This window comes from Meleagris gallopavo, chromosome 3, assembly GCF_000146605.3.
Source record: "Meleagris gallopavo isolate NT-WF06-2002-E0010 breed Aviagen turkey brand Nicholas breeding stock chromosome 3, Turkey_5.1, whole genome shotgun sequence".
NCBI classification, from domain to species: Eukaryota; Metazoa; Chordata; class Aves; order Galliformes; family Phasianidae; genus Meleagris; species Meleagris gallopavo.
Genome location: NC_015013.2, coordinates 41,644,030 through 41,665,029, shown reverse-complemented (window position 1 = coordinate 41,665,029; position 21,000 = coordinate 41,644,030). Strand labels below are relative to the sequence as shown.

The 21,000-nt window shown below is 37.1% G+C and overlaps 1 protein-coding gene across 2 annotated transcripts; it reads right to left on the bottom strand.

Moving 5' to 3' along the window:
- Positions 1-6,251: 6,251 nt before the first annotated feature.
- Positions 6,252-20,771, bottom strand: LOC104910252 (disks large-associated protein 1-like). 2 transcript variants are annotated; one of them, XM_031552814.1, is made up of 2 exons: positions 19,745-20,771; positions 6,252-6,510 (listed from the first exon to the last, which is right to left on the bottom strand). In XM_031552814.1, exons 1-2 carry the CDS (start codon positions 20,696-20,698, stop codon positions 6,292-6,294), a joined length of 1,173 nt encoding a protein of 390 aa, XP_031408674.1. In that variant the 5' UTR covers positions 20,699-20,771; the 3' UTR covers positions 6,252-6,291. The 2 variants fall into 2 exon arrangements, with proteins under 2 accessions (XP_031408674.1, XP_019469474.1); XM_019613929.1 differs by lacking the exon at positions 6,252-6,510 and adding an exon at positions 16,594-19,104.
- Between the last annotated feature and the right edge of the window lie 229 nt (positions 20,772-21,000).

Sequence of the window (21,000 nt, the reverse complement as noted above, 5' to 3'; positions counted from 1 at the left end):
TTCCCTCTCGTCTCCCTTTTCTTTGTGATTTGGACCACTGAAGTTAATGAGATATTTTCATTATTTTAGCAGAATGAGGACAGCACCTCCATTTAAAGAAAAAAAATAAAAAGTATGCTTTTGTTCATATGACACTTATTTTTTTTCTGAGCATGTTAAAGTAATATAGAAACACTCTAATGCAAACGTGACTTAGTTCTGAAGACCAAGATGTTTATCATACCTAAGGATGCATGTGATGCTGTATGTTGTAGTGTAGTGTACGTACATCAGACACAACTTCAGTTTGTTTAAAACCAGAATAGTCTAGCCAGTGTGTCAGGCTAAAATTATCCTCACATTCTATTTCACTACTTTCAGTACAGACACTTCCAAAGGCAGCATTTTAGTAAAGTTGAGAAAGTGGGAGAATCACCTTCAAAGTTTATGTTATTCCATAGTTTCCTGAGAGCTGTATATTTTAGTTTATGAAGCCATGAAGACATCTACATTTGTTGTATCACAAGGAAAATCAAAGCTAGAATGATCTCTAGCTTTGAGCTCAACATTTAACAAAATCCTTGCCATGAGTCATTCCGCTTGCTGGGTCTGTAGTGTAAAAAGCTTTTTGACCTTTTCTCATCCTTTCATTCAGATTAGTCCTAGCATTGTGTTTGAATACAGACATTACGCAATTTCACCTTTATTTCACCCAGTGCAGATGATGCACTCTACCTTTCCATCAGGCTAAATGAATGTGCCCATGTGTGCATATCACCTCCCTCCTAACCTCAATAAATTACCAGAGAGGCAAAAGTATCCATGAGCTTTGAGACTATAAAAAGTTTTTTACACACACACACAAGGGCTACTCTGAAAGTTATGCCTCTTACATTATTATGTTGGACCATCATATCAGAGGCAGATATTGATGGTATGGCAGTAAAGGTTTAATCTTCCTGCCAATATTCTATTACATTTTGTCATCATGTGACAGATAGCAGCAGAAAGGCAGTCTGACAAAATGGTGTCTGACAAGGAAGGGTGTATGAAGCAAAGGTGTGGAATTAAACTTCTCCATGCAGAAAAAATTGCACTCATTAATTGACACTTGCTGAATGTTTTATGGAGACCAACCTGTTGGCATGAACACAGTGAAGCAGTGGATGGTGTGTTTCAGAAGTGGCAACAGCGGTGTGAAAGACAAGCCATATTCTGTATCACACCACAAAGCGATGAATGTCTCAATCAGCTCACCTGCATGAATTGGGAGATTGAAACCAGGATACTGTTCAGAGCTGAACATCAGCTTCAGTGTGTTGGTTGGTTGATGATGGCAGCATTGGAATATTGAAAAGTTTGCACCAAGTAGGTCTCACAGTGCTCACACAAAAATAGAAAGAATGCTGTATGCAAGTTTTTCAGGTTTTATTGAACCAATACAAGGCCGAAAGTGAAGTTCCGTTGATCACATCATTACTGATAACGACATGTGGTGTCACTGCTATGAGCCAGAATCAAAATAGCAGTCCATAGAGAGGTGACATGTCAATTCCCCATCAAAGAAAAGGTTCAAGATGCAGCCCTCAGCAATTAAAGTGATGTATGTTGTCTTTGGAATATGAAAGGGGTGATCATTCTGGAATTCCTGCAATCTAGACAAAATATTAACTCTGATTAATGTTAGTCATGATGTTGACTAAGCTGAAGGTTCAAATTTGTACAGTCAGGCCAGAGAAAAAGATGACCTTTGTCTTGCAACAGGATAACAATGTCAGCCCTATACTGCTTTGAAGACCGTGGAACAGAGTTAGAGTCTTAATTGGACTATCCTACCACACCCAATGTATAGTTCAGATTTGGCACCTTCTGACTTCCATCTGTTCAGGATGATGAAAGAAGGACTGTGTGGGCAATGTTTTTCTAGAAATAGCACTATTTAGCAGCTGTAATACAGTGGGTCACCTCCATTTGTGCAGAAATTTTGAGAATGGCATGCAGGTTCTTGTTCATTGCTGGTAAAAGTGCATACCTAATGGTGATACCTATACTGAAAAACAGCATTTTATATCTGAGAATTTGCTCTATCAAACAATGTTATTTTACTTTTTGTATCTGTTGTAGTTTCCATGGAAACAAATATAAGGCATTACTTTCAGAGTGACCTATGCATATACACATACTTGTTTTGTTATATATCAGCTTTGAAAAATTTCTGATCAGCTTTAAAGTCAGGAATTGGTTGGCTAATTCTAAGTATCATTCATCTATGAGAGAATAAGCCATAAGAAGAGAGGCAGCTACAATGGAACTTACACAGACAAGTTCTGTACCATAGGGGAAAAAAAAAGGATATAGCCATATAGACTCATAGAATCACTAAAGTTGGAAAAGACCTCTAAGAACATCAAGTCCAACCCTCTACTCACCACCAATATCACCCACTAAATCATGTCACTAAGTACCACATCTGCCCTTTCATTAAACACCTCCAAGGATGCTGACTCTACCACCTTCTTGGGCAGCCAACTTCTCCAGGAGAATACTTTGGGAGACAGTATCACAGTCTGCTAAAATCTAGGCAAACTACACAACAGCCTTTCCCTCATCCATCTGATGGGTCACTCAATCATAGATGGCAGAATGAAGCAGGAAAACTATGGTAACAAGATACACCTGTTAGACCTTTTACCCTCAGTTTTCCAGTTCTTTCCATATCTCTCATCTTTTAAGGTAAGAAAGTGCTGCCATCCATCTTTGCTTTGGGCTGACTCATCAGCTGCTACTAGTTCCTTACACTTCTGGGTGATTCTAGGTCTTCATCTTAAGTAGCTACAAATCTTTATAAAGTTTACTGAAACTTCCTATCCTCATTCTTTACTAAAGTTGACTGAAGTTAGCCAATGGATTCAAGAGGCACTGGGAAGTGGGAAGGAGACATTGGCATGTGGAGAGGTAATATAATTGCATACCTTTTTTTCCCCCCCACTGAAAACTGGGCTAAACATGACCAAGGTACATAAAGACTGTGAAGGAGTAAGTCCTGAATGAAGTCAGTTATCCGCTGACTGAATCTTCTTGAGAAGTTAGCAAACTGTTCTGCTTTCTATCTGCCTACAAATGCAAGATAAATTTCTACTGCCTTTCAGGAATAGGAAGAAAATGGCACTTTCTTTTTTTTTCCTTCTAACTGTATCAGTTTATCTGGACTGTGAAAGATTAATTCTAGGAGGATACTGCCAGCAAAGCGAGAAAAGACTGCTTGCTTCCTGGTAGGATAATGAGAGTGCAGCAGCGGAGGTGTGCATTTCAAAATCATAGCAAGCTGTGCTTTATTCAGAATGGTACCATAGCATTTGATTTGTGCTGTAACCACATGGAAACTGTGGCATGGGAAGAATATTGTAGGAGGGAGATTGTAAAGTGTAGGAAGAAAAAAACCTCAGCAAAAAACAGGAAAATAAATTTGTATTATGTAAAGGGGATATGACCTGATTGTTCTGTACAGAAGTTATTCCTTATATAAAAAGAAACATTGGTAGTAATGAAAATCCTTTCTTAAAAGAGTAGGCACACAAGCAATGGTAGGTAGGTAGGTGGGAGGAATAGCGTGGGTTGTGAGAGCAATATTAGACTCAGAGAGAAGTCCCACAAGATGCAAAATCCTTTCAAAAACAGCAGTGAAAGCAAAAGAGGACACATTCTTCAGTCATCTTCCTGCCAAACATAAGTGCAGCTTACTACCTGTTGTACAGGAGACTGCAACACATAGAACAGAATAGCAGAAAGAATGCAGACGAGTTATCACAGTTATCACTGAAGATACTTCCAGTTTCACATGGCAGAAGAAATGCAGTGAAAAAAATCTGAATACCACTCAACTTTTAATTGTTAATAATATTTTGCAGGACAAATAGAAAGGCCACTAGTGTCAACAAAGTGTCTGAGTGTCTGCTGAACAGAGTAATTTTCAGCTAATTTCCATTTCTATTTCTAATTCAGGTGCTAATTGAACTCTAGTCAACAGTAAGTCAAATAAGTAACTTGTTATTGCACATGACACAATTGCTTGATGCCTATATTTAGCGAGTTAGAGACCCTAATTTAGTCTCTGGCAGACAAGATAGCACAACTCTATCATAACTCTCAGAGTAATCAGCATAGCCCTGGTATGAATAAGCAAGCCTCTCTAGGTCAAGTTCAAGTCATGCAACTAGGAAGTGTGAAGAAGTCTGCAAAAAAATTAAAAAAATAATCAAAATCTAGGCTTCAATTTCCAGATAGTGTTCTTGGCTACTACTCACATAAATAAAATACAAAACAAAACAACACAACAACAAGAACACCCAACAAGAACACCCTGTTCAGCAGAAAGGAATAAAAGCAATGCATAATTATGCATTATACAATTTGTCGCTAAAAGTGGAAAGAGTTCCCAAGAAACATTTCTATAAATTATACGATTAAAAGAAATAATTATACTTCATGCCAATTAATGTTGAAAAATCATTGAAAAAGAGAAATTACTTCCTGTTTTGTTCTCTTTTTTGCTTTACTACCATTTTCCATTTTCCCCTTACCTCCACTGTCCTAAAATTTACATTGTAGTTTCTTTAAACTTACACAATTTTTACTAAATGCAGCTTAAATTGAAGCACATTTCTAAAAGCTTTCCTGAATAGGAATGGATTAAAGTACACAGAAGCACTTTGCAGAATTACAATGACTTCAAGCTAAACGCAATCCTGCTGCCTTGCTAGCCCTTCTGACCTAACATCCTTTGTGGGTGAACATAGACGTGCAAGACTTTTTTTTTTTTAAATAATTTCATATAGAACAGGAATGATCAGGAGCAAATCACTGTAATTGATTGTAGTACAATAAGGAACTATGGAACATACTTTTCTGCGGTCTCAGGATGGATAAGCTTCATTCCTCATGGCATGTCGGTGTATAAAGCAAGGCTTTGTGGAGTTTGTGCTACCTAATGTTTATGTTCACCTTTCTAGGTGACTCCGTGCTGCCTGCCGTAACTAATCACAGAGGGGCAATTTTGGCTCAGGAAATGGTAAGATGAAGTCTGTTGCATGATGAGAGGAATTGCTGGATCCCTGGAGCAACCTCTGGCAAGTTCATGAAAATCCCTGCAGAAAATGAGACTACATTCTCTTCTCAACACTAGTGAAAAACACAGAGCAGACAATTGCCATCTTCCCTAGAAATAGGCAGGCTGCTGCAGGGAGCTGGAATAAGTTTGGTATAGTCTTCTGGTCTATTCATCACTGACATTGTTAATAAGGATCAAATGCTTTCCTCTACAATCTTTTACTCAGATAAGATTTAGGGAAAAATATGGGGTAGAGGAGGACAAGGAAGGAGAGGAAATTAATGAGGGAAGTGCAGAAGGAGTCTTTTGTCTCTAATCACGGATACTAACAGAGATACAGCTCTTTTTGTTTCCATTTTAAAGATACAGCCTTAGGCATGTTGTACTAAAATTAGGTTATTTTTGGTTCAGTGAACTATGATTCACTGCAAATTTTTGCAGATGACAGACAGAAACAATTGCTGCTTTAAATCCACACTTTTTTTAATGGATGTAATTTATTTTATTGCTGTAGGGGAGCTCTCCATTTTAGAATCATTTAAAAGAAAATACTAATACCAAAACTGTTGATTCATGCAATTTTCATGAGAATTTGGATTCTTTTGAAAGGATTCAATGACATAAAGTACAACATGACGTAAAACCCATAAATTCTTCTTTGATGTTGACTAAAGCTTTTATAAATAATTTAAGACATTTCAGTGTTGTTTATGTTTTTTCCACCAAATAAGCAGTGCAATTCCAAATGGACTGAGGAGTGGAAACTACGGATTTGTCTATTTTCAGAAAGCCATTGTTCTTTTTAATTAACTGTCAGATACCCTCTGATGAGTTGCAAAGACTAGCTTTGAGCTAATTTTACGTGTGGTATTCATGTAGAGTATATATAAGCACACAGTTACATAAAGCTTCTGCAGGTGTAAGCTGTAATTCAACAACATATTCAAAGAACAGACCTACTGTAAACACTTGAGCATCTTCAGTTAGCAGTAACAGGAAGAAATACTTTGCAAAGTCAAGGTGCAGGCAGTTGAGTCCCTTTGCAAAATAACACTGAAATACACGGTCAAGTCTACCCTCAAGCCAAAGGTAATTATGATCACAATTTTCCTTAACTCGTGTCCAAAAGTGAATAGCAGAATCAAAGATGAACAGACAATATACGTCTGATTGAAGAGCTTTAAATGATGTAGAAAAAGATTGACTTACTTGAGGGTGGTGAGCTCTGTAAGGGATGGCTGGGTGGCCTTGAGATAGCTCTCTCTCCGTGCAGCAATCTTTGGAGATGGCTTTGGACTTGTGTCTGAGTCTCCACTGTCATCATCCCCCATGGCTTTGATGTAACTGCCACTACGCATCCGCCGGCAGGGAATCTCATCATCTTTGCTTCGTGGAGTGTATCCAGACCATTCATCTTGAGGAACCTGCAGTTATAAACCCAATACTTTTATTAATATACTTCTCTGTGATGCAGTTTCACAGCAAGATTTGATCATGCTAAGATACCACAGAAACATTATAAAAATTCACATGGGCAGTGGTCCATTTTCAGTCCCATTTAACTGAGGAATGCCATTTGCGGTGGAGGATCCCTATTTTTCTTTGGCAACTACCATTTTCATTCAAAGGATTTACAAACTAGATCAGGGTATTCTTGACAAGGCACAAAAAGATGAAATATGAATTTAAATTGCAGTCTTTTCAGATGTAAATCCAAACATGCCACACTGATTTTTGGTTCAAGACACACTTAAAGTCACTATGTCTCAAGAATCACAAAATTAGGTTTGCAACTGTGAAGTTATAATACTATCACTTCTATACCATAATTAGATTAACTAGACCTTCATCAGTGCATACAGATCCTCTTTTTGAATTACGTTAGTCTGAATATCTGAGCCATACAACTCTCTATTCTTTTCTTTTACTTTGCTTTACTTATATTCAGTATTCCTCTTGATCTGAAGTTTGTATTGCCCATTCTTTGCTGTGGAAATCTGAAACATTGGGAATGTGTGTTCACGAGATTTAGGGACACAGCAGGGAACAACCCAAGAGCGCAGTTCTCTTGCCCACCTATCCTTTCCCTTCCACTGCTTTTGGGGCTTCTGACTATCACAAACCAACACCTTTCCCTTTTCCTTTTCCGCAGCAGCAGAAAGAACATACTGTAGAGCAGGACTCCTGAAAATTTGTCCTGAAGTTATTTTAGAACCCTTTTTAATAGTAAAGGTGAAACTGAAATAACACTTCTTTGGTAAATATATTTTATGTTTGATTTAAATAATACTGGTTACAACTTTACATTTGTTTGCCACTTTGCTGATAATCCATATTAAACAACCTCAAATCTGGCTTTTTAAAATCTGTCCTACAGTTTATAAATACCACCACCACTTACCAAGATAATCACTAAATGTTTCCTTTCTATGAGCAGCAACATTTAACTCCTAGTGAATATCTTGTGTATCCATTGCTTCATAAGCTTCAGCCATAGCATTTACACTCCAGCATGTTTGTAACTGGAATACTGAACTGTTTGCGAACAGCTTGGTTGTTGATACCCACTGCAAACATAAGTCCAGAGGCTATAATTCCTTTCACATTTTACTGGCAATGTAAGTCATATTTTATGGCATCAAATTCAAACTGTTCTCACACAAACTGTAATCCAAAAAAACTCTGTGAACAAAGAAAAAAATGGATGGCTCTAGGTATTCATGGGCTTATTAATGATTATAATTGACCAAATAAGCTACACCATTGCTTTGTTCCCGTCTGATGACAAGCTCAAGACCTCACCAAAATTCTTCCTTTGTTGGCTGTTTTCTGCTGCTAACATCAGGTTTTACAGCCTTCCTTGAACCTCAGAATTCTTTTCTCTCGGGCTCAGCCCAAGTTCTCTTTTATTCTCCCAAATCATTCTTGGTCAAGGCTGGCCCTGCTAAACTCACTTGAACCCCTAACTTTTTCCTTTGATTCCTCAAGATTTAATCCTGAAAGCGTAATCTATTTTATATCTTTATCAATATGTTTTCTTATGATTCTGTGTTCTGTTTCAAGACTCAGACTTCTCAACTACTCCTATTTTTATTTAACCAGATTTTTTCCTCATATTTTTTTAAACTAAAATGCCTCTTTTTTTCCCCCCTCAAATACCATTTAGTTAATTATTCTGGAAACACTACTTCTGTGAAGCATTTACATTCTTATGTTCCAGCAACATGCAAAATTTGTTACTTTTTTTTTTCCATTTTCTTCCTTCTATACATTTCTTTCCTCTCTTCTCTCCCGTATCCCCCCCCCCCCCAGAAATATTTCCATGGTCTTCCATGGTCTTCAAGAATATATGTTCTGTAAGGCAAGAATATATGTTCAGTCAAGTTCATTTCTTACTGAGCAAATGTATACAGAGTTCTGTATTTATAGGAAATAATTGAATAAATACACTTAAGAACATCTAAAATATCCTTCTAGTAAAGGGAAGACTGAAAACTCTAAAGTCTACAGACTGAGAGCACAAAGTATTTTCAGAACACATTGGAGGACTGAATGGACTGCCTTGATAAATTTCCTTTTCAAGTAAAAAGACAAATACAGTGTTTTACTTCTAGGACTTCTGAGTTTACGTCTAGGCCTCAGATCAGGAAAGCTGATGATACCCTTGTTTGATGTGTGCATCTTTGCAATGTGCAAATGAATATAGTACTTGGTAGTGGTTTTGATTTTTGACGTACAAGAGCATGGAACATTTTGCACTCCTCCTCTAGCACTGATTCTTGCATTGGTTCTGGGCCTACAGCATCAGCAAACAAAGGAAGTTCAATCTTTATTTGTAACAGCCCCCATATACACTTAAGAGCCTACAGCTCCTGCTTGTCAGCCTTGGCTTTTCAAGTCACTCATACAAAAAGTGAGTTAAGAGAGAAAAACCAAGCTTTGCTGACATTTTGATGAAATGATTGGCCTTCACTCAGGATTTGAAATCCAGTCACTTCACTTTTCAGGAAGGTATTTCATGGCCAAGTAAGAGCATATTAGAGAATCCATGACTTCTCATAGGACATGTACTTTTATCTGTTTAATGTTTTATTCATTATCCTTTAGTTAAAGATTTGTGCCATTTCTCATTAAAAGAAATTTTGAATCAGTCTTTAATTGGTAAATAAAACGTGTTAGTATCACATGAGGGTTGGTATCCTTACCTGAGCAAAAGCTAGAGGAAATAAAGTTACAGCGCTCACACAGCACCCATAATTCAGGCAAGGTGAACATGTAGTTGTATTACATTATAGACAACCAAATAAATTTAGTGCTGTAGTTTATAGCTGCAGTACTGATGAGATATAGCTTCTGTGGGCACGATAACTCTGGAATTCCTAAATTCTGTTATCAATAATCCCGTAGAAAAGTACATTACTTTTAATCCCAAAGCTTCTCAAAAGGATTTAGATACAACAGGCCATGTTTTGAAAGCTGTTTGCAATGAATTTGCCACAAAAATTTACACATGCACACACTGCAGATAGATAGAAGTGCCCTATGATGAGCTTTAAAGCCTCTAGCTGCACAAATTGTACAAGATGATCAGGAGGAAGTCTCCAGTTCAAGCTCTGCTTGCTCAGGGAAGTAGGGCAGCTTATAAATAACAGCACACTATCATTTCAGTAGATCTTCTGCCTTTTAAAGGTGCAGCAAAACACAGTAATGGAAATTTGATTCCAAAGGTGGAGGGTATGAGGTGTCTGCTACGTCAGTTAAACAGTTCACCCAGTGTTACTGCAGATATGAGGATATTTAAAGTTCAGCATTTCTTATTTATTTTCTTTTTCCCCTGATAAGGTTTCACTATTTAAAGGAATAATAGGGAAAGAAATGTGGACGCAATTCCTCTTTTATGTCAATTTCACAAGAGCTGGAAATCCTGATTTCAGAAGATGGATTAGGAGGAAACAGTGAGCCATCGTGTAACTGTATGAGAGCACTTGCAAGGTAAAGAAATGCAAGTTTTACAAGTAGTTGATCTTTGCCTCAACTGTGCTTTGTCTGAAAGGATCTTAAAGCACTATCTGTGTATTTCTTGGGTAGGATAAAACAATCCTTAAAGCTCAGCATTTCTTATTATAGTTATTTCTCTGTTTAGAAAATAGAGACATAAAATAACGCAAATGTTTTTTATACTTCGGTGTCTACAGACAAATACCTTGAGCAACACTTGATAAAAGAACTGACCTGATTTTCAGAGCTGCTTTCTTTGGTGGCAATATGAATGGCTGTAGCAGCTTACAGTAGGCAATGCAATTTACTGTCAACAGTAAAGCATTTGCATTATGGGAAAGAAGAAAAACATAAAGCCCTCTTTAAAATACTAATTAAGAAAATATAATTGATCATATTATTTCTTGCATTCAGTTTGTATATATGGTACTAAACATACTGTAGCACAGTTCCTTCTGCTGAGCTAGAAAAACACTGCGGGAATTACTTATGTCAGCCTCCTTTTCATTTTTTTCCACTCAGGAGGGTTGCTGAGATTTTCCCACAGGCTCTTACTTTGAATGGCCACAATTCTATCTTGCAAGGTCACACACTATGCTGCATGCAAGTGCATATGCATGGTAACAGCTGCCTCAGAAGATTAATGGCATTAAGATTGACACACCTGAGATAAAGCTGTTTCATGCTTTTAAGAAAATTGAGTTATCCAATTACCTTGGCAATCTCATTTTTTCAGTATCAGAATATCAAACAGAACTCACTCGTATGATTGTTTCTACTCTTATGAAAAAAGGGAAAGAACTAAACTCAGATCTAACAATGAACATCATTGTTTTTTATTAAAATAGAATTATTATTATTCACACTATTGAAGTAAAAAAGATCCTGGAAACATTTCATTCTGGTCTTTAAGATCATATACAGTTACTTCTTTACAAATCTAAAAATCAAGAGTGTGCTTTAATTATATATAACAGCCCAGTGAAACAGAAAACCCGTATTACTTGAAATACACACAGAATATACAGCAATAGCCACTGAGCCAGACAACTTACTGAAAACTATGACTTCAGTTCTCTGATAGGCACTTTGAAATAAAATAATTGTTACAAATATGAAGACTGAGTCTGACTATATATTCTTTTAATTCAATGAAATACAAGTTTTGTAAACAGAAGAGTACGGAGATAACATGCTGCCACTAGCCAGTATCACACCTGGATTCACCCTCATTCAGTGTATTGGTTATCTGTCCTGCTGTTTAACTGAATTTATGGTCCTCTGGAAGTGGTCACACTTTGTCATTAGCCAGACTAGACTGAAAAATCAACTCTGCCTAGCTGAAATCATTGACCAATTCCTTTAAGCTTTTTATTTTATTTTTTCTTTCCCTAATAGCTAATCTAAGTCCCTGAATAAAGAAACTAAGCAAATAAGTATAGTGGCTCCACAGTTTTCAGATATTCATTGCAGAAGCTCGCACTTGATGGTATGTGAAATAAACCTAGCACAAAAGGACAAAGATAAAGAAAACGTTATATTCAAGCTCTAAAGAATAAGAATTAGAATATCTAGTTTCCTTTCCCCCCCTCTCTCCCCAGAATTGTTATTAGCTTACCTTACTGGATGAAATAGCAAACAGACTGTCTCTATAGCAAATTAAGTTCATTATTGATTTGTAGTTTGATTTGGTTTATTGCAGCTGAAAACATTAAGGCTTCTCCCTGTGCTTTGCCAAAGCAATGGGGATGACTACAGAAGTAAACACAAGGAGTGGAAGGGAGTGGCTAACCATCACTCACAGCAGTAGACTTGTAACTTTAGCTTTCTATTAGTATGCAAATACTTAATGAAATGAAATCACACGACTAAAGAACAATGCTTAATGACTGCTCAGTGCAGATTTTTCAAACTCATGCAATTTGGTTTCCTTAGCTGTTATTATGCCTCTTCTGTGCCTTGTTATGGAAGTTTCAATTGCCATCTTCCTCTTACTAAGCCTATTCCTAGCGCTCATGGAATTAATCAGACCAATGAAGGTAAGCAGTATTTCAGTCTATCAATGTGCATTATTAAAAATAACTGAAGTACACAAAATAAAAAGGAAATCTTGTAAGCCTTAAATAACAATATGTGTTTACCAAGTTTAAATACTTTTCCAAAAGGAGACAGGAAGGATGTTTCCATTTAAGATAAATTTAATATTTTCAGTGTCTGCAGCAGCTCCTGATCTAGTTTGTATGATTTCAGCAGTAGAGTTCTATTATAAATTCATTTAATTTAGTTTTATATGAACAATATTAATGGCTGTCTTCAACAGAGCATTATTTCCTCAGTTTTGAGTGCCCACAATTTGCATCAAACCTGGATGAGCACTGTGAAGAGTTGCAATCTTAGTTCCTTTAATGTTAATTTGAAAAGTCAGTATGAATTCTCATAGAAAAACTCCAGCTGTTTTTACAGTCTGTAATTTTCATTCATCAAAAGCTTTCTGTATTACTAGCTCAATAATCTGATTCACAGCCTGTCTTAAGAAAAGAAATGTGTCTCCTGCACAAAACAACCACAACTGGACTCCAAAATTAATTTTCTCCTCCTGTTTTACATGTAAAAATCCAATCAACAGTAAAGAAAGACACTTGGACACTGACTACAACCAAGGACTTTCCAAGTTTGCCTCCCTCAAACATATTCTGCAGAAAGAAAACCAAACAACAGCTATAGACTCTATTATCTAAGGGAAACTGAAGTTCATACAGACTGAGTTTAGGTTTTGAATTAAAACTACTTCCGTGATACTCATACTTCATCTTTCTCAAAACTCCTGAAGCTTTCAATTGCAGCTTCCAGCAGCCCTTTCAGGGCAGTTGGCTATAATGAGATATTCCTCCTCCCCCAAGGACAGCAGGAACCTGCAGAATGACCGCTAACATTAATTCCAGTCTTTGAAAGGATACTTTCCACGACTAGAATGGAGAAATTTTCTTTCACCACTAGATACTTTCTTTGGGATGAATCACCTCTCTTTCCAATCACTTCAGCATCTGCATACACTGACTAGCTTGCATCAAAAAAATTGTTAAATGAGATGAAATTTTACCTTTCTTTTGCAACATACGATTACAAGCTCACTATCACCTGGCAAGAAATTGGCTCATAGATGAAAGAACATGTTGCTGAATCTGAATCCTTGGAAGAGAAACAGATGTGATAGAGACAGTATTTTGAGAGAAAAAGCCCTGCTGCTGTTTCTGTTGCTTGACTAGAATTGGAACGTGTCTGATGCTTTGCTAACATTATGCTCTTACAGGCAACAACTGTAATTAATGCATTTAAGCTGCCATTATCAGCTGACTATTAGCTTCTGTCTCTTATTAGTATACAGTGGCCAGACTTCACTGAAACCTCCATGGCATTTTCTTTTGGATTACTGCAATGAAATATATTTGGCTAAGAAGCTGTTGATCAGTTCTAGGGAAATATTACTGGTTTCAGGTCCTAATAGTACATTTCTAAATAACACCAAACTGTCACCTCTGCTCTGCAACACTGTCTCAGTGGATATTGAATCAAGGTCATGGTCTTGACTCACATCTGATGGGAAGCGAATTGATAGAGTCCAAGATATCTAGAAGAGTCATGTTCATGTTGTTTAATTCACCACTAGATAGAAGCTTAGCTGTACAAGAGATACAGTGCAGGAGTCTATGCTGAGCAAAACAGAAACCATTGCCAGCTGCCCATACCTCAAACCACTCTCCTGACATGGTGGCATTCCCCACTCAAGATCTGTGCTACAAATTCCACTCTTGAAGGGAAGAAACAAATAAAATCAACAACTAGACATAGAAGAAATATTCCTTATTATTTCACACTGAATAAGGAAGGCATGTCACCGCTCAGTGCTTTTTTTCCCACCCACTCTGCAAATCTCTGCAGGAAATGTTAGGAATTTTGAATTCGGATGTAGATTGAAATGATCCTCTTTGCTTGACTGGATTTGTCTTGAAGGTTTTTATAAACATTTTTATTTTCTTTTTATCTTATTTTTTTCCTTCCAATATTCCTTCTAATGAAAATTATCAGATTAGAACACTCCAGATATTTTGTACTACAAGAAGGAGTCAAATTAATGACTGAATCAAATCTTATCTATGTTTATACCATAAGGAACTGAAATAGATAACAAGCACTCACTTAGCTGAAACTGTAGCTTTCACAAATATTTTCGATAATAACAATATGTATAACATAGTGTCACCCAAGTATGTTGACAAATCCTCTATAGTGTATGCCAGCAATACAAAAAAGGGACAGAGTTATTTTCTTTGGTGAATGAGCTATGAGAATATAAGAATGCTAACAGGATGAACTAAGAATCATTCTTCAAGTTAATCTGGAAAAAATAACATTAGTGCCAGTATATTCAATATAAAGAAGTTACAGAATGAGGATAAAACCAAGGGATAGAAAATGACAACATAAGAAACACAGGCAAATAAAATCACAGCTAAGTGTGACGTATTGACATTGTGCTCTCTTAGTACTTAGATGGCCTCCATTACTGCATTACTCAGAAGCCAAAGGTCATTCCAGATTTTAATTAACTGAATGAGAACACAGCAGTATTTAAGGTGAAATATACAGCAATATCATTCTCTCTATTCTTTCAGCTGACAATTTTTTGGAAAGGTAAATTCATGCACTATAAGGATGAAGAAGATAGCTGCACTGAAATATTCTCCTTACTTTTTCTATCAGTATAGTAAAGGCATCTTAGCAACATTTGCAGGTAGGCTAATAACCAATATGTTTATTAGAACTATTTTTATTAATGTTTTTTTTAAAAAATGAGCAATTTTTTTCCTTTATTTATAACCTTCAAGTCCCCCAAATTCCATAACTTTATTCACTACTCATGCTAACCATCCCTTAGCACTTTTCAAAGGGAAATAAATTAGCTTTGTGTGAATAATACATTTTTTTTTTTTTCAGTTTTAATGTAGCTAGTTAGTAAGTTGTTTAAAAATCACAGACATTTAACAATACCTATACATTTATTATTCCTTTACCTGGTATATGCCCTAGACTATGTTATAACGTGGCATTTTATTTCAAAATTGCTTGTTTAAATTGTTTCTCTCTCTTTATTGCAAAAAATATGTACTATATGAGCTGAATTAAATCATCATAAAGACTTGCACCAGATATACTTTTTAAATCCAACTGGTAAATTTCAGGAGGAATCATAGACAATTTATTTTTAATTCATAACAGATTAAGAGAGAAAAACACAGGTCTTCAGATGCTTGAAAAATGGAAGATCATCATTAGTGGACATTAAAACACAACTTCCACATATATGCAAAGATATACTGAAAGATTAATTTGAATATGATAGCGGTGACAAAATCGCAGACAACACAAGTGAAGCAAAAGTAGAGAACAGATGAAAATGCAGATTGTCTTTCACAGATAATAGACCTAATGAACTTCTGTGTCTCAAGGACAAACACTGCAATTTAAACATGCCACATGAACAAATACTATGACAGATCCTGATCCTTATTAGTGTCCCAATTTAGGATGAGGTCAGACTGTATATTTGGTGACCAATGGACACAGCAGAAAGAGACTCGGTACGAGCACTGTCACCTAAGAAACAATGGAAGTACCTTTTCTGAGACTAGAAAGCAAGTCACTTTAACTATTTGAGTTTCTTAACACTACAGGACATCCTGCCTATTACCATCAACCTTCCCAAAGGAAATTGAGCACTGTACCAACCGGAATCGTCTGCCACCAGATCCAGTCTTTGAAAAACCAGGAAATGCTTATCACATCCAGAAAGTTGGCTTACAGTTTTTATAGTATTTCCCATAGTCTCCCACCAAAGGATTTTGATGCAAATGCAGAGCTCAGATGATGGCACAGTCGTCCCCACCTACCGCACTTCAGCTTTCAGAAGTAAACGTCCTTCCTCAGCCCTGAATATCTGTCACAGCTGACTTCAGTCTCATCAAAGTGGGTCAAAAGAAAACACATGACCGACTCATATTGGAAGAAAAGAGGAATAAGAAAAATGTCATCCTTTGAATTCTTCTCCATCTCTTAACAAATGGACCAAGGACAGAGGGAGCAGCAATCACAGGGCATAATGAATAGCAAAATTATAATTAGAGACAAACTATGCTGTGTATTTGATACTCTATTACTTCAATACTTCAATAATCATGAATTCATAGCGAAACAAAAGTGTCAAAAATATCTACTAGTGCATTTAGACTCCATTGTTTGCAGAAAAAGATGACTGTTATATTTTGTCTTCTTTTGCTTAATCTTAATTATTAAAAATGAGAAGCTACTAGAGAAGTGGAAGCTGTCCACTGCTTTGTATATTATTATCTCAAGTTAGGAAAACCATTTTAAATAATAACTAAGAGAAAAAAAGAGTTCCTTCTCACCTTACTTCAAATCAGTCCAACAAATATCAGTCTAAAGTCTATCAAATAAAAACACTTTTCCTGACATAAAAAGTAGCTCAGTAAAGGATCTCATCTTTCTACTGTACAGCTCCTCATTCTTGAAAAGAGAAAGAGAGAGATGAGAGAAAAAGTATTCCAACACTTAAACTTCACTGAAAGGAAAAGTTTGTGTGAATATCTTTAAACCATCCCACAAGCCAGTATCCCTTTCTGAAATCACAGAGGCACAGACTGGAGCCAAGCCTCCCTGGTTGCTCCTTCCCCTCAAACTCAGAGGCTGGACACTGCACTTCAACAGCAAGCTGGGAGCAGAGCCTGCTGGGGTAAGGGAAGGCTGCGATGCAGGAGGATGCTGCACACGGTCCAAATTCCAAGTTATGAGAAATAAGCCCATCTGTAACATGAGCAACTGCCAGCGCCTTTCACAGAATAGCTTTGTGGAAAATATCACACTAAGTGAGATAATTGTTATTTCCATGTCTTTTCACTGAGAATTCATCCAGATACTTTTGTGGTAAAAACTGTTTCAGGCAGAAATGCACTTGATTTTATCCATGACTTCTGACATAGTCAAAGCTAAGGGACTAAGATTTATTTATTTATTTATTTGTACTGTGACTTTGAGAAAGCATCACTACTTCAGTGAATCCAATTACTGTCCCAAGAACAGTTTGCATGGACAAAATAGTTGCCTTCCTTCAAGGATCAGAGAGTTTATGTCCTGGGCAATAAACAATGGCTTAAATTACAAGCGAGTTGATAAAAGCATCTATTTAACATCTAATGAGTTAAATAAAGCAACAAAGAGGCACTGTTTAATTAAAATCATTATCAGAGTTGTCCAGTACCGACATGAATTTGCAGCTAAGTTCCTTTTATCTCATTTAATGCATTCCTAATTGTTCTAACAACACAGGACGTCAGTCCTTTGATACAGTGATTAGATTAGAAGGTCATCGGGAAAACAACAGATATTCAGAATGCTTCTACATCCCATGGACAGAGGGATACTCTACCATTGTTAATATATATTTACATTACAGGACAGCCAAAAGGCCTCTGTTGTATTCTGCCCTCCATTGTAATGGGCACTAGGGAAACACAAAAGGAAACAGAGTCCAAGACCCAGAGGGCTTGCAACTTAAAAAGATGAGTGATGCAGTGAAGGGAAAGGCAAGGGGGTGAATTCAACAATACAAAATGAGTTTTTACTGTCTATATCCATTCGTTATCTTTTTAAACTGCCAGGGGAGAAGAATAATCCCAATCTACTCCGTTAAATCCACCATGTTCTGTTTGAATATTTCCAGTGCTAATCAAAATCTGAGTAAGATGTTATTTATTTTTTTTAACAGTTTCAATTCAGTTATACTTCCCTGACTTTTTTAAACAAGCACAGAATTGGAAAAAATGAAATGAAATGGAAAACCACAACAAAAGTATGAGTGAGAACATAATCAGGATAAGAAACAAAGTGAGGATTTAGTTATTCTAATTTCTGCTCTTGACAGCTGTTGGACATCTATTTCAAGCAGACAAAGATTATATCCTCTAATTTCACTTCAGGAGTCTATTCCCATCAGTTAAACATTGTTTGAAAGTCCCTATGGAGGTGTTCATTTAAAGCTAATGCTGACACAGTTTTTTGCTCTTTTCCTGCCATCTGGTCACATACTGAGTTTTCAGCTATTTTATCAAAACTGGAGAGGAAAATCGAAAGAATAAACAAAAACATCAATAAAAGAAATCTGAAGGTCCGAAGTAATCACAACAATCAAGTCTAAAATAACAATTTCTTTTCCTTACAGAATTCAGACAAAAGAGACTGAATGCAGCAAATCTCAAAAAATTGCAACCTTAGGCTATTCTGAATCCTCTGTCCCTCCCCAGTCCATATGAACAGCTATAGACATACTGAGTGCTCATATTACCCCCTTGTCCCACACCCCAATACCCCAGAGATTAACAGAAAATACACTGATCCTCTTCTTTACATTCAAAGCTTAGAATCCCAGAAGCTGGCATTTAGAATTGCTTTACATGCTATTCATTAATACTTTTTAAGATAATTTTTTAGAATGTGGATGCCTCAGTCCTACGCTTTCTCTGCATACTGACTTAAACAACAGAATGTGGAAGCTGACATTAAAGGACCCATATGAGAAAACTCGTTACAGTTTCTATACAAATAGACAACAGTCCCACTACAGTAAAATGAAACCAAATTGTCTTAGCAAACCTCTTTTTTCCTCATGGTCTTCTCTCTTCTCTCCGCAACGTTGCTCCATCGTACACACACACTTAGATGTGCCATAAGTGCTCTGTTTAAAGTGCATAAAAGCTATCCACAGCTCTTCTAGGAATGAAACTGTCTTAATATTTTCTGATCCATGTTCCTGCCACAAACATTCACCGGCAGTATGATAGCTCCAAGAGCAGACATCTGATTCTTGACATTTAAAGATACAATACTGGTGAAAAATAGTGACGCTGTATTAACTGCAAACAGCTTGTGAGGGAGTAGGTGATGTACTCCTAAAATGTATAATCAGAACAAGCAATTATTTCAACCTTTTGGTTTTATATTTTTGACTCAAAGCCATGGAAAAGAGGGATAGCCAGATAAACAAATCTGGACATTTTGCAATAAGTATTTTATGAGAATTTATATTCAGTGGCAAAAAGGAGCAGGTTTTTCCTGCTGCAGAAAGTATTAAGGTATCTCAAAGTTCCTCAAAAGGGTCTCAAAAGCTTTCATAACAAAACAAGGAGTAAATGGAGTCAAATCCTGAAATTACAGAAATCAAAGAATTTGTATCCTGGTAACCTTCAGTTAATTGACATTGTAATGCTAACTACAAGCACTACAAGATCACATTCTCTGTACCCCTACTGTGACTGCTTTATAAATGCAAAAAGTACACCAAATGGTCTTATTTTTCCCACATGAAAAAAATTAAGCCTGTACCAACACAAACTGTTTCTTTGAAATACTGAATGCTGACAAAAATAAAATAAAATAAAAAAAAAAGAATTTATTTTCAGCCATATCACCCCTTGTTTGGTGATTAGATACCTCTCAGGAAAGCTGAAATATCAGACTAACCTCCATCTCCCACAAACACCTGTAACATGGCAGAGCACAGTTAACAGCAATCAGCTCTCCACACTATACCTGGAGGTACTGACATGACCGTTCCTGTTGACACGTCTCTGCCTTCACCACTGTCTGGTCCATGTTAACTGATGCTTTCTGGTAAACTTCACGGGCTCTGCTCACGGTTAATGTAGAGGACCAAGAACTTTTCTTCATCAACTGGGAATCCAAATTCACAGGCAGGTTAGCACAGGTAGAGCATTTGACATCATTATTGCTTCTGGATGACTTCACAGTATGTTCACTAATAGTGTTATAGGCTTCCATGAAGTATTGGGAAGAAGAACGATCAGGGCATCTTCCCATGGTCATTACCCCACTGGGACCATGATAAATGCAAACATCATTGTCCAAGTTGTCATCTGAACTCCACCATCCTGATGCATTGGATCTGGGCTTACCTTCTGATCGCCTTTCTTTACTCTTGCTGCGCTTCCCATACCTCATCGTTTGTGACTCCTCTGGGCTCGCTTTACTCCCATTGACACTCCCCTTGGATGGTCCTTCCAGTGAATGGGACTTGGTAAAGAGCTTTTGGACAGAATGAACCAGGTGCCGGATCCTCCCTGGGCTGTCACTGCGGTGCTCCATGGCAGTTCGCTTGTATTGCAGAGTATGGTAGCCATCCCGATTCAGAGGCAGCTGCCGCTCAAACTGGTCCAAAAGGTTGGCAGGAATGCGGTTAGTCTTGTTGGCAGTTCCATGGGGAACCAGAGCACATTCGTCCTTGAGTTCATGGTGGGAGTTATAGTGTCTTCGAGGGAACGTGCTGCTGGCAATCTGATCATTGTAGGGCACCATGCACTCTGCCTGAAAAGAGTTCCTTTGAGTGTAATAAGGGTGATCTGCAGGATGGGGGTCCACCGGGTTTAACAAATATGGCTTCCTGTCCGAGTGATGTGGCAGGCTGTCACATGGAGGGTCACAGGTAACCCCATGATGATGACTACGGCTGCTAGATAAACCCTTCATCGTTGATGTAATGCAAGTCCCAAAGTCATCTAATACGTATGGCTATGCAGCAGGCAGATCTCAGGGAAAGGCCTAAAAGAATGAAATACAACAGTGTACTTTTAGCCTTTATTGTTTTTAATTACAAAAATAATTGGAACAAACATTCTCTGATTCTTTCTATATCACTTTTTTCTTTTTCCCCATGCCAATAGTGATATGGGATACCTAAGTAACATGTAAGCAAAATGATCTTATTTCACCAGCTAGAAAACAGATACAAGAACCTTTTCTGATACGAAACTTACCATTGCTCGCTAATC